This window comes from Labrus mixtus, chromosome 5, assembly GCF_963584025.1.
Source record: "Labrus mixtus chromosome 5, fLabMix1.1, whole genome shotgun sequence".
NCBI lineage: Eukaryota > Metazoa > Chordata > Actinopteri > Labriformes > Labridae > Labrus > Labrus mixtus.
Window position 1 is genome coordinate 15,314,573 of NC_083616.1, and position 13,367 is coordinate 15,327,939.

The 13,367-nt window shown below is 41.4% G+C and overlaps 3 protein-coding genes across 4 annotated transcripts in view; 1 reads left to right on the forward strand and 2 right to left on the reverse strand.

Moving 5' to 3' along the window:
• Nucleotides 1-65: 65 nt before the first annotated feature.
• Nucleotides 66-5,811, reverse strand: tfip11 (tuftelin interacting protein 11). Its single transcript, XM_061038061.1, has 15 exons — nt 5,687-5,811; nt 5,001-5,209; nt 4,605-4,776; nt 4,361-4,517; nt 4,120-4,247; nt 3,856-4,017; nt 3,449-3,640; nt 3,111-3,290; nt 2,865-2,999; nt 2,652-2,755; nt 2,383-2,551; nt 1,222-1,465; nt 951-1,093; nt 663-828; nt 66-562 (listed from the first exon to the last, which is right to left on the reverse strand). The coding sequence occupies exons 2-15, from the start codon at nt 5,207-5,209 to the stop codon at nt 216-218; spliced, it is 2,508 nt and encodes an 835-aa protein (XP_060894044.1). The 5' UTR covers nt 5,687-5,811; the 3' UTR covers nt 66-215.
• A 209-nt stretch (nt 5,812-6,020) lies between these two features.
• On the forward strand, nt 6,021-8,068 carry srrd (SRR1 domain containing). The gene is made up of 6 exons (XM_061038083.1): nt 6,021-6,315; nt 6,417-6,457; nt 6,542-6,750; nt 6,823-6,921; nt 7,407-7,558; nt 7,642-8,068. Exons 1-6 carry the CDS (start codon nt 6,155-6,157, stop codon nt 7,880-7,882), a joined length of 903 nt encoding a protein of 300 aa, XP_060894066.1. The 5' UTR covers nt 6,021-6,154; the 3' UTR covers nt 7,883-8,068.
• Nucleotides 8,069-9,005: 937 nt separating this feature from the next.
• si:ch211-166a6.5 (clustered mitochondria protein homolog) overlaps nt 9,006-13,367 on the reverse strand; it is a 108,869-nt gene continuing 104,507 nt past the window's right edge. For both annotated transcript variants that reach the window (XM_061038072.1, XM_061038071.1), the window contains 12 exons: nt 13,231-13,293; nt 12,900-13,132; nt 12,385-12,469; nt 12,044-12,197; nt 11,819-11,958; nt 11,394-11,474; nt 11,104-11,229; nt 10,907-11,016; nt 10,722-10,815; nt 10,445-10,570; nt 10,287-10,360; nt 9,006-9,888 (listed from right to left, as the gene is read on the reverse strand). In XM_061038072.1, coding sequence (XP_060894055.1) covers nt 9,240-9,888; nt 10,287-10,360; nt 10,445-10,570; nt 10,722-10,815; nt 10,907-11,016; nt 11,104-11,229; nt 11,394-11,474; nt 11,819-11,958; nt 12,044-12,197; nt 12,385-12,469; nt 12,900-13,132; nt 13,231-13,293 — 1,935 coding nt within the window. In that variant the 3' untranslated portion in view covers nt 9,006-9,239. The remainder of the gene's footprint in view (nt 9,889-10,286; nt 10,361-10,444; nt 10,571-10,721; nt 10,816-10,906; nt 11,017-11,103; nt 11,230-11,393; nt 11,475-11,818; nt 11,959-12,043; nt 12,198-12,384; nt 12,470-12,899; nt 13,133-13,230; nt 13,294-13,367) is intronic.

The following is a 13,367-nucleotide window of genomic DNA, read 5'->3' on the forward strand; positions in this document are numbered from 1 at the left end:
TAATTCTATTCTATTCTAATCTTTGCATGTTAAATCAGAATTATAAAGTAACACAGCAGACCACATTAATCCAAAATGATTTATTCACAGTTCGAGTATTGACAGTTAAAAAAATGTACATAGACATATGACAAGGATCAGCAAGCTGAAGTTCCATAAAAAGCAAACATATTCTCTTTTACGCATGACAGATTAAGGAAGCAGTCAGTCCAACCTCACTTGGCCATATCTATCAGACTCTGCAAAGAAGTGGGCACCCAAGTCTTCTCTCCTTGCACAAACACAACCCCTCTGTCTATGTAGATGACAATACGCCCAAATGTGTACAGCTGCTTGCCCTCGTGCCGTTTGGCCACTAAAGGCATAAAGACGATGTTGTTCTCCTCTGCCTTGGTCTGGATAAGATCTTTAAAGTTTGTCGGCACACCAGCACTGATGCCTCTGTGGGCAACACTCTCGGCATCTCTGCGCTCCTGCATGGCTTCATACTGGAAATCCTTTCGTCTTTCTGTCTGGGTTAGATATGCAATATTCTCTCTCGCACCTGGTTGCATGTATCCACCTGTGAAAATGTCAAGAGTAAGTACTTTGGATCAGCAGAGGAAAAAGGAATGCTTTTCTATAGAGTTCATGTTTTTGTTTTCTTATACTGTGATACCAACCCATGCCTGAAGATACTGCACGGTTCATGATGTCCAAAGCTTCATTGAATTTATCTTTAATGAGCGGCTGTGCCAACAGGGCGTCACTTAACATGCTTTTCCAACCCAGATACCATTTAGTGATTTCTTCATAGTTAGGACTGTTGCTCAACCATGAACACAGGACCTATATTCAATAAAAAGACAATTGAGTGAATTAGTTGAATTCAAAGAGTACAAAACAAACTTTGCATCTCAATTACAATATTTTTTTATCTACAGTTTACCATGTTCATTTTTTTCACTGACCTGCAGCCACTTTGTGAAGAAGTTTTTGTCCAGCAGGGACACAAGGCTGGAGGGGGACAGCATGCCCTCCCAATCCATCACCCAGTGAAACGGCTCCATCTGCTGCTGATGAGGATTAATAACCAGCTCTTCCAGACACAGAGCTGAGGAGTGAAATTGAAATTGTCATGAGAAAAAGAGAAGGCAGAGTCAAAAGTAAAAAACAGAGAGGGATAAAACTGCAGGGTAATGTATTTACATAAACTGTCATGACAGACTTCTAAAGACATACCCAGTTTCGGGATGATGTTTTTCACCATGAAGGCCTCCCATGCACCAGGTGTGAATACATCTTTCCACGGCTGCAGGATGAGTCGAGCTGAAGCATCACTGGGATGCCACCTCTGCAGGGCATTGGACAGTTTACTTCTGATTGGTGGGTAAAGAGGCTCTAGACGAGATTGGAGCAGAGGCAGCCAAGGATGGATCCAGGAGTGGATGGGCACTGTGTCAGTTAAAGGGTTCCAGTTATCCACCTACATAAAAAAAAACAAAAAGGAAGGAAAAACAGTCAGCAATGTGGAAAGTTAATCATGGGAAAGTATAAAAACCAGAGTATTTATCAGAGTAAGGCTAAGGCAGGTTGTAGTACTCATGTCCAGGACACAGATCGAGTCCGACTTGAGCCCTGATTTTAAGAACTTGTGACTTGACTCTGACTCGCGCACTGTTGACTGGGACACAAGCATTTACTGCATTTGGACTCTGAAGATGGAAAGGAGTACTTGTACGTATTGATAACTACAGTGTTTATGTTATTTAAATAAGGCCCTAACAATTAATTGAGTTTACAGAAAAAGCTTGCACATGTCCCCCTGCACACACGTGAACATACTGTCTTCTTCAGCCACAGTTTGTGTGCCATAGTGATGTGCAGATTGCAGTAATTTAACTCTGGATTTGGCAAACAGCGTCATAGAATTCAATCAATGAATTGTAGACTTTTGAATTCTGATTAATAATAAGGGTGGGTTGCAGGTATTTTTGAGTGTATTAAACAACTGCGGTGATCCCAGCACAGCAAAAAGGATCAGTGCGTCTCCCCAAGAGGAGCAGCATGCGCATTAAGGCATGAGGCACTGCACACTCTCACATCTTCTAGGACCGAGGTACAGTATGCACATGAAGACACAGATAATAGAGAGTTACAGCTCTCTATCATTAAATCAATAAATTAATGGGCTAAAGTGAAAAACTGAAGCCCATCTTTGAATCAGACTTGAGGTAGCTTGGACTTGACAGGTAATAAAGACTTGACTCTGATTTTTTTTTTTGGGTGACTCAGACCCGACTCCTACTTGAAAAATGAAGACTCTAGACTTGACTCAGACTGGACGTTTAATGACTCGACTACAACACTGTCTTATGGTCACATGGTGTGAGCTCGTCTTACCTCTCTCTGAAGCCGCGGTAAGATCAGCTGCTCCAACATGTGATCGAGGATCCACAGGGGGAGAAGAGGAGCCCACACTTCAACACAGTCAACCATTGGCACTACGATACGAGGCTGCCAGCCTGACACACACGACCGCATAACTGGGATCCACACTTCCCATAACAATCTGAATCAACAAAAACAGGAGACAGAATGAGAGTAACAAAGTGTAACACTTATCGTTTACAAATGTGCATGGCTTGATATGTATGTGTGTTAAAAATGACCTGTGGTAAGGGTCCATGTTAGAATCTGGAGCACTGGAGTGGAGGTCTCTAGATTCAAGTATTGCTCTCCACTGTCCGATGTCTTCCAGACAATAAGAGCTATCCTGCAATTATTTAAAATAAAAAAAGGTCTGAGAAGTTTGTTCTACATCCTTAATAATTAAAGCAAAAGTCGAAAAAAGGTACCCTCAAAAAAACATTGCCAGAGCATACCTTCAGAGGGTCCCAGGAGCGAAGTTTCTCTTTGAGTAAGGGCTGAACAACAGCTACCGCCAAGTCTGCCAATCCCATTGTCTTGTATTCTTCATAATAGTCTGTTTGTAAAGTCTCAAAGATCCGAGCACACTCCTTAAGATAGAAAAGCAGAAAACGGAACAATTAGCTTTATGGTTGTGATGACAGAGCAAATACTAAATCGGCCGGCAGTTGTGGGTCTTTGTGGATTTACTGTATGTGTACCTGCACTGTGGGTCCCTCCCCTGGTGCCATCTCTCCAGAAGGAAAACGCTCCACCAGTGCCAGAACAGCCTCCATTCTCTGGATGGCATCTTGCTCTGCATCCAGTCTGCTCTGCAGCGCTCGAGACTCATGGCTCAGAGACACAACTACATCTTTTTCATGCTGCAGACGTCTAGCAGACTAGAGGAGCAGGTGATGAGACAGCAAAATCAACCGCAGGTCATGTGGTAACAGAAGAAGTAGCAGAAGGATTCATACAAACTTTCTAGGGGAGAAAAACCCTTCATTATATTGGTATAGCCAGAGACAACTGGCAGATATTTTTGGTCATTTCATACCTGTAATATGTCCTGTTCCGTGAGGTCTATCAGGAGCTGCAGGTTATGTTCCAGTTCAGGAAGAGCAAAGCCAGATCCCCTCTGATCCTGAGTTGACATGCTTGGTGGACCTTCATCTGGAACACTGTGCTTGTTGGTCATCTGACTGTAACTATAATACACCTTTTGCTCTCTTCCAGTCATATCAATTACCTATGGTTTGGAGAAAACATTATGGAAAATTAGTTCCAGCTACTTACATTTTAATTAAACAACATTTGAATTAGGACTGTACTGTGTGTAAAATGACATTTAACTTTAACGAGGCCTCTGCGGCCTAATACAAACAGTACATTTTAATACATGTGTAAGGATTAAAGCCATAGTGCCACCCAGACAAAGGATGTTAACATTCTTCTCAAACATACCTTAACCTGTGCCAACTCTCCAGCAGATGCTGCAGTACTGCGCACTGCCAGCTTGCCTTTAGCCTTCAGCTCGTCCACAGTCCTGTAGGAGTACTTTGGTTTCTTCTTTCCTCCAGGGCCTGTTGCATCTTTGCGCCACTGACCCAGCTCCTTCTGAAACTCCTACAAATGGCAGACATTTGGAAAAGGTTAAAAATACTGATGTCTTGGTTATAAATTTCACTTTGGCAGGAGTAAAAGTTACATTAAGGTGCAACACTCTACCTTTTCCTCTTCTTCCTCTGAGTCGACCACAGGGAAATCCTGAAGACTCTGCTTGGTTCGCTCATTGCCATAAGCTCCCACTGCTCCCTTTCCTTTACGAAGCTTTGCCTCAATGGGGTTTATAATACCTGCAGCAAAAGAAGTTGCAATTCTCAGAATAAAATATTCCAGTTTTACTGTGTTGTTCCTGTAAAACACATGTTATTATAAAAATGTTGATAACATCATCAGGCAAACCCACCTTGGGCATTCTTGCCCAGGCCTTTCCCTGGTTGGTAACCCATCTTCTGCAAAAGTTTTTGTCCAATTCCTTTTGTGTGCTTCTCCCAGCTACCAATGCCTTTACCAGACTGTATGCCACCTGCAAATCTCTGAGACTGGTTTCCTCTGAAAGTACCCTACAAAATAAAAACAAACTTGTGTTTGACAGGACAAGCTTACAGAATTCACTGCCATAGGTTTAAACAATGCACCACAATATTTACCATCTGGAGTTTTTTGGGTGCAGTACCACGAGGAGGCGGAGGGGCTGAAGGACCATCGTCATCAGACTCATCAGAATCACCTCCCCTTTTTTGCTGTTGCTCTTTCTCCTCAGCTGCACTCTTGCGCAGACCAGCACTCACAAAGTTCACTGGAGCGCTGTAGTCTTTAGATCTAGAAAAAAATACAACAAATCATTTAGTGTTAGTAATTATTGGAATGACAAAGAAAGGGTTCTGTTCTCTTTTAAACCAAGCTTGCTCCTAGATGTTAGATGTGCACTTTGTCCGTGGGGCGGAGATGATTTTAAAATCAGGCAAGCGATGGAAAAGATGGGGGAAAAAAACTTTGATATTACAGGGATATTATAGCAGCAAAAGAATATGCCAATGCATTACTTCTTTCCTCCAAAGCTTGGCCTCTCGTCTTCGTCTGAGTCCTTGTCAGCCCAGATGCCGTAGGTGGCCTGGTCCTTGGTCTGTCTGTGTCTCCGGCGCTCTGGGTTGAACTCATTAGCCAGGTCCCAGTCTGTCACCTCAAAGCTCTCAATCTCCACACCTTCCTCCTCCTCCTCCCCTCTCCGCCCATAGAGATGGGACATTGACATCTGTGGATATCACAAGAAACACAACACCAACTTTCAGGATAGTTTAAAAACTCACAGGGATCAGCTACACCTTTCCATGTCCATAACAACCAAGCTACCTGTAGAGGAAATCTAATAAGCTAGTTGATGTACAAAATATTGATATTTAATTGTTAAACATTAAATCCAAGTCCATCCTGTTGTATCTACTGTAAATGCTTTTTAGCCTTAATCTCATGGTCATTGTATTGATCAGTTAATAAGAAGTTAACAGGTTAACTCACAGAGTACAATCTCAAATGTAAAGGTATATGAGCAGGTTAACACAAAGTTACTCTTAATCAACATATGTAAACAACTTTATGGATAGATCTCCCTCTAAAAACTCAACGTGAAGACGGGTTAGCATTTACCATCTAAAGCTAAGCTATCAAAGGCTAATATAAAATGCTTTTATTAGCGTGTGGGAATATATAAAAGAGGATTTTTTTAACTCACCTTAAACCTTTTACCACTTCACTGAGTATCAGATGAATATTCACCTTCCTTCTAGCTGTAACGAAAGAAAATCCAGCTACGGCTGAATAGCAAGCGTATTCGTTTTTCACACGACAGGAGATGTACTTCCGGTTGTACTCGCAAAACCCACTAACAAATTTGGTTCCTCTGACAATGTGTGTCTTTTGCATTATTGTTTTCACATTTCTGCACTATTGAGTCTTAAATGTATCGAAGAAAAATAATTAATAATTAAATAATTTAAATAATTTAAAACAATATATATTTTTTAGTAATATTCGGCATAACACCGGAAGAAAACATAGGTGTTACAGTCAGAATTGTCCGGGTTCGCTTCTTTCTGCTGAACTAAAGCGGCACTTGAGAATGAACTTAGTTATCAAATCGTGAAATGTGTTTTAAAAGTCTACATTTAGTGTACATAGGTCACCAGTTATAGTAGCATAGATGTCGGACACAGGTGATGAGTGGCAGGTTGCCCGGCGACGAAAAGGCGCCGCGCGGAAATCAAAGTTACTTCACGTGTCATCAGATTCAACCTATGATTCAACATGTTGTCAGGAGCAGCTGGACATCGGGAAAACTATTAAACGTATACGAGATACGATGTAAGACGTATATTTTGCAGGATTGCACGGCATATTTATGTTTCAGGCGGGTACACATTTCCATCACTTTTGTAATAACTAAAGTTATCATAACCTTATAGGTCCGAGCTAAGATGTGAGAGATTTTGCCAGGAGTGGAAAGGTGAGATAAACATCAAATATTTACTTTGCCTGTGAAATAATTCAGGTTGCAACTGAGCGATTCTCTCGTCTTCTTGATTTCCAGAGCAGCTGCGAGTGGCAGGATCAGTATTTCTCTCAAAACCTCCTGAGAACAAGGATACAGAGAAACCTAGCGACCAGCTGCAGACAAACACAGATGTTGAACCATGTCAACAGCTGGAGTGTGTGTGTTATGGCCTTGGCTCCTTTTCCTCCTGTGTGTCAGCTCGCTACCAGCTGGCCATGTTGCTGCTGCTGCTGGATTCAGTACAGGTAAAGGAAATGTTTGAATACATTTCCTACATGGGAGCCTGTTCTAATAACAATGTTGTGTCCTCTCAATAGATTCCACTGAAAAACTGTTCTGTCTATGACCCTGTATTCTCCTCTGGAGAGAGGGATGTTTTAAGAGAGCTGGGACTGACTGTGCTCACAGAAAACGAGGTGAGTTAGTTGTCAACTACTAATTTTCTTTTCCTGCCCCCCAGGTAAAGGTGTTTTTATAAAGTAAGTACTGTTATTATGAAAGTTATTTTAAAGAGGAGTACGTTTTTTTAGACCAGTCGACTTGTCCTACAGATATAAATATTGTTGTTCATTATCAGAGCTGTAAGTGTGGACTGTTTTATAAGTCTTCCAGTATTGTTGGTTGGTCTTAAGGCTTGTGGGAATCTAAGAGTTTTCTACCAAAGGGAAAACATTCCCATCATATTTGACAGAATCTCAGATCAATAACTTGGAAAATACTATAATAAAAAAAAAAGACACTGAGAGAAATATTTACAAACATTTGGAACATTACTGCTTGCTTTAAATCAACAAATGCAAATAACAGATGCTTGTTCAATAATTATGAAGCCTTACTTTTTTGACTTCACTTCAAAGTCAAAGAAAATAACTTCACCTTCCTGTCTCTGTGTAATGTGCAGGAGGGGAAGCATTTTGCCACCAGGCCCACATTCTTTTACCTGATGCATTGTGGAAAAGCCCTTTACAACAATCTTTTGTGGAAGAACTGGAGCCCACAACGTCTTCCTCACTTAATAATCATTGGAAATGGCTTCAGTGGCATGAAGGACAGGTGCGTATAAGACATGAAGAGGAGTGACAATGTTTCAAGAAGTTGGAGGTAAGGTGACACTTTTTTGTCTGTCATCTTAACAGGACAATCGAGAGAGAGTTCAAGTGTGACTACAGCTACATTTCTCAGACTGTGCCTGTGTGTGAGGAGACACAGCTGCCTTGTCCAGCCCGTCTGATTGACATTTTTAATGACACAGCCGTCATCACCTTTCCAAACAGCGGGCTTAACAGACTCCCACAATCCACCTGGGTGGAGCCGCCTGAACCACAGTACCAACACTGCACTGATTTGGAGATTATTAGGAGGGAAACTCCAAGCTGAGCCAGGAGTTACACAAGACATGGACAGAACTGTGTATTTTTTTATTGTTGCCATGGATACAAGCGGTTCTAAAATAGATAAACTCTGCTTCAAATTGAGGAATACGTCTTGTAATGCTCAACTGTTGTAATAGTTTGTCTGAAGGGCTCTCACAGAGAGGAAAAGTGACCATTAAACATTAACCCCCCCGTCCCCTCTTGTTTCTACTGACCACAAAAGACTACTTCATTTCTCACTTTCTGCTGTGATTCGAAGGTGTAATAGATGACATGGGATCACTGTGGAGCAGTTTCAGGTTAATCCAAGTATTTATTTCTTCACAAAGCCAAACCCTTTCAGGAATACAAGGGGTGAAAGTAAGACACTGCTGTTCGTCCTCCTAAGTAAACATGAGAATAGTTTATGTGTTGTTTTATGCAGGGCGGATCAAGGCATAGGTAAAGTTGTAGGCAGTCGTCTACAGGGCCATGTTTTAGAGGGAGCCTAATGCAAAATATAAGCATGTTGACAATTTGACATCTTCCCTGCTTTTTCTGCTCCCTCTCTCTCTCTCTCACTTGCTCAACCACTCATTCACTGCACATAGTGGACAGGGTACAGCAGCAGCATTCAGGGAGAAAGTATTAAGAAAAAAATGGTAAGAAGTTAGTCTCAAGTAAATTGTTATTAAAGGTTTTAATTAACATATTGGACATTTCTCTTCATCTTCCCACCCACCAATACAGGTTCCTATGAATCCAAAGCTCCAATTAATCTAATCAATGGGAGTCTCTCCTGCCTCTGAGGTCAGGGACCTGAACCTCTATGTTTTTTTGTGAATGGTTTTTGCAGTTCTCCAAATGTTTTTTTGCATTTCATTAAATATTTTAGCATTCTGTGAAAATTTTATTGCATTTTATTAAATATTTTTGATTTTAATTTTTTTTTTTAAATGCATGAAGTTAAATTTTTGCAGTTGACCTTCAGGGTCACCGCAGCAGAGGCTTAAAAAAACATGCATTTCATTAATCATGATTTGCTCTAAATTTTTTCATTGAGTCAGTGATTTGGTTATGAATAGGGATTTGCCATCATCTTTTTTTTACGAGCATATATGCTGTGTATGTGCCAAAAAAACAATCACTTGCAAACCATAGTAAATAGTTTATTGTAGAAAAAAAACTCAACAGTACAGCCCTCTCCCAGAATCAGCAATAACATTTCCAACACAAATGAATACTCATCACAAGACTCGTTGTCAAATTTAGCTTTTCTTCATGATCATATCACCAAATTACATCTCAGAACCTGGGAGAGTTTAATCCTACAGCAGTGGCTTTTTAAAAACTCAACTACAACACTTTTCTCCTGCCTGTTTTCACTCCTCTGCTGCTCCGTTAGCAGTGACACCATCTGTGACTCCATTGACTGCTGTGTCTTCGTCTGCTTTTCCATTGGATACAGGAGCTTTAGAAACAATATCAGCCCAGGTTCCTTTGCTCTTGAGGGCTGATGGGCTGATGGGGATGTGAAGAGCTCCGTTTACTTCACCATTTACCTGCTCTGGCTTCATCTCACTACCTGTCGCTTCAGATTTTATCTCCCCATTGACTGTGCTGCAGCTTCCTCCATCAGTTTCCTCTCCTGTAGCTTCTGACTTTGACTCCCCGTTCACCTCCATGACATCAGCACCTGAAGAAGCTCCATGACCGTCTCCTCCGTCTACATCTGCCTGCTGGTTTTGTTCAGCTGGCTCCACCTCATGACCATTAGCTGAAACTACGTCAGCACTCTCTGCTGAAGTTTCCTCCTCTTTCTGCTCCTCTTGGCTCTCGCTGGCATTCTCCCCAGACAGGCTTCCTTTCTCAGCTTCCTCCCCGCTTCCTGTTTCTTGGTCTGAGCTTTTCTCTGCCCAGTTCATCGTCTCCAAGGTGAATAACTGCTTAGATCCCAGGTTCAACCCCAGCTCTTTGGCTACTGCTGCCTTTAACTCCTGATGTTTCTTCCTGTACTCTGTGAGCCTGTCACTATAAAAAATGAGATTTATTGGTTAGATAGAACATTACTTTTACTTTTAATTGTCTTCAACATAGAATTTCCTGTTCCCTTTATAAGTTATCAGCTTTAAAAAAAAAGAACAGATTTTGTGTTACAGCAGTACAAAGTGAGATGTAGTCCAAATGTAACAATGCTTAATTACTATATTTTTGTTTTTGCTAATTGCCTTCTAATAGTTTATCATTCATGCAAAACAAAAAAGGTTTAAAATGCAAATAGTGTCAAAAAAAAAATGGTCCAGGTCTCTTTTGTATGTAATGTTCAAATTAGAGCTAGATCTATAAATGTTGGATGCTTTTACTCATCACAGTCTTAAAAATACTGATTTATGAACAAGTTTGAAGCATGTAATCATCAATATATTTACCTTTGTGTGAGACTCCTGATCCCCATCACCAGAACCATCTGTTCCAGCACCGCGTCCGATGAGGGAGTCAGACACTTGAAACAGAGAGCAGAGGCATTAATAAACACAGTTCTCTTCTTCTTTGTGCAAGTTTAATGCTGTCAGAGACTTCATGATACCTCCACTGTTTGCTCTGTGCAGTGGGCTCCCGCTTGTCTGAGAGAGCGCTCCACCTTCACTGCCTGCTTGGTTATGGTGCACAGAAACTCTTTGCTGCCGCTCGTCTGAGAGTGATCCTCTCCAAGCTGAGAGAAAAAATAACCGTGAGATGAGATGCAAAGACAACCAGGGAGTTGAGCTGACCCCAGGGAGAATAGTTGATACTTTTCCAAATGAATATAATAAATACATAAACCAATCCACATATCTCCCTCTCTGTCACATATATACACTGACCAATGAGGTGAAAGCAGTGAGGGCCTCTTTCTCATGCATCATGGCACTTCTGTAGTCTCCCTTACTGCACATCCACTGGGCCAGGAGGTGCTGACTGCACAGACAGGAGGCAGGGAGAGAAATGGTGAAGATGTTGGAATAGATAAAAGAAAAAATATTTTTTCATGCTCTAAATGGCACCTTACCTGAGCGCAGTGTGCTGGTTTGTCAGGCCAAAGAAGGAAGTGTTGAGTCTGAGGGCGTTCCTTAGGTACTGTTCACACTGATCTCCGGTCAGCACCAAACCAAGACAGCACTGCAGGAAAGCATGAGAAGATACGCATTGTCAAAATAAAAGTAATTACATTCTTTGTTATTACATTTTGTGTGTGTTGTAACCTACATCCAGTGTTGCGATGTATGGATGGTCCTCTCCGTGGACTGTGAGCATCAGCAGGCGGGCTCTGAGGAGACACTTCTGGGCCAGGGTGGTCTCCCCTCCAGCAAACATATACACACCCAAGAGTGCCTACATGTGAAAAAAAAGTACATCAAAATTACATTTTACACACATGACCCAATTAACCACAGTGCATACGTTCACATATATATTCATAATCAACAGGAGTTTTTGGACCTCCAGACTACACTCATACAATTGGTCCAACAAATCAGAAATGCTGTTGTACTCACATATTGCTGGATGGTGTTCGGATGGTCAAAACCAAGCACTCTCTCACTGATGACCACCGCTGTCAGCTGAACACTGCGAGCCTTAACATCATATGAAGTCACAGTAAGAACAGGGGCCACAACAACGTGTATTAAGCCTTCTATCGCTTAAAATCTTTATTAAAAAAAGACCTTAGTATATGTTAATGTTTTTCATTCAAAAATCATTCTTGAGTTCCGGGGAACTAAAATTTAACTCAAGTATCAAATAGTCTCTTTGTAACACTTTGTTTAAACTTCTGAGCAATTCAGACTGTCTCATTTTTCTTGTATTTCTTATTTACCTCGTAATGCTTTTTCTAACAGTATAAGAGTGAAAGTTTTTGGGGAACTTTCCTCCTTGTTAAATGTAGCTGTAAAAAAAAGTTGTGGAGCAGACGGCCTACCTCTGCTGGCTTCCCGCGCAGATAGGCCATTTTTGCCAGCATGCTGTGGCAGAAACAGGCCTCAGGGTGTAGGTTATCACACACTCTTCCAAACAGGTATGCTCCGTTTTGCAGGTGCTCATGGGCCTGATCCAGCAGACCTACAGTGAGGAAACATGTAATAGTTAGATTGTCTGCTCATACCTCTTATGAGACATTCTTAACAATAGATTTTTTTTCATCCACCTTTCTCCAGGAAGGTCAGTGCAGCACGATATGCTGTTGAAGCATCAGCAGTTGGCATGTGAATGTGTTTGACGACAGGGAAGATGTTGAGGACATCATCTGGACCAATGGGAGCTTTATTTTGGTTGTCGAAGAAGTAGTCTCTCAGTCTCAACTGGTGCGGAATCAAAATGAACAAACTTGTTCACTTGTTGTTTTGCAGTATATTTGATAGGTTTGTATTCACAGCAACATTTGAAATTATAACTGAGTGCATATCAAAATATTACAAGTACATCGTTTTTTCAGTTATTATTTAAAAGACTAATAACAGGATGATTACATATTTCAGATGTTATTACCTGTAATCCAGTTTTCAAACAGACTTCTCTGAGCAAAGAGATCTTCTGAAGGCCGTAGTGCTCCACCAGGTAGTTTGGACCAGAGCTGTAACAGGGAGAAAAATGTCAGTAGGTGCTAGAACTTACTCTGACCCACTAAAAAGTTCTAGAAAAATCATTGACATAGCTCCTAATGTTTCAAGAAGGTTAAGTGCAGTAACCTGGAGGTCAGAGTCCCCTCCCTTTACATAATCTGCCTCCAGTTCAAACCTGCTGTAGCTTTTAAATTGGATCAAGCATAGGCTTATCCTAATATCCAGGTTTAATTAAAATGGTCAAAAAGATTGTCATTGATGGGACAAAGTCATTTTGTTTTCATGTTTGTTATACAAGTTTTTTTTATCATTGTTCTCCGAGGGAATAAGTAACACTGGTCTTGCATGATGGTAAATCCTAAAAATAAATATGCCCTCCAATAAACCTAGCGAACAAACTGACAGACATGAGGTAAGAACAAACACAGTCTGTGTCCTCACCCGAGGCTGTCACACAAGCTGTACGTTTCATCAGTGTCCTGGCAGACCAGGTTCCACAGCTCAGCTCCAGTGAGTGTGCTCCAGGGCATACTCTCAGAGGCCCCGGCCCCTCGGCCACGCCGCCTCGACTTCTTTTTGGTCTCTTCCCCCACAGCAGCGGGAGTGAAGTGGGGAACCAGTAGGCAGCAGAGGAAGTGACTGACAGCTGCAGAGACACTTGGCACATCCACACCCTGCAGAGACATAGTCAGAGGCTGATAGCTCATTCTTTCTAAAATGCAAAGACCCACACCTGCATTTTTTTTTTTTTTTTTTTTTTACTAAATACTACCTGAAGGAAATTGTTGAACACTCGTCTTGTTGAGCGGATGAAAATTTCACCAATGACCAACCTCTGTTTGAGACAGAATGAGGGACGTTAGAAAGCACATAAAGGAGGGTAACTACTCAATGGGAGTACTTCAAACA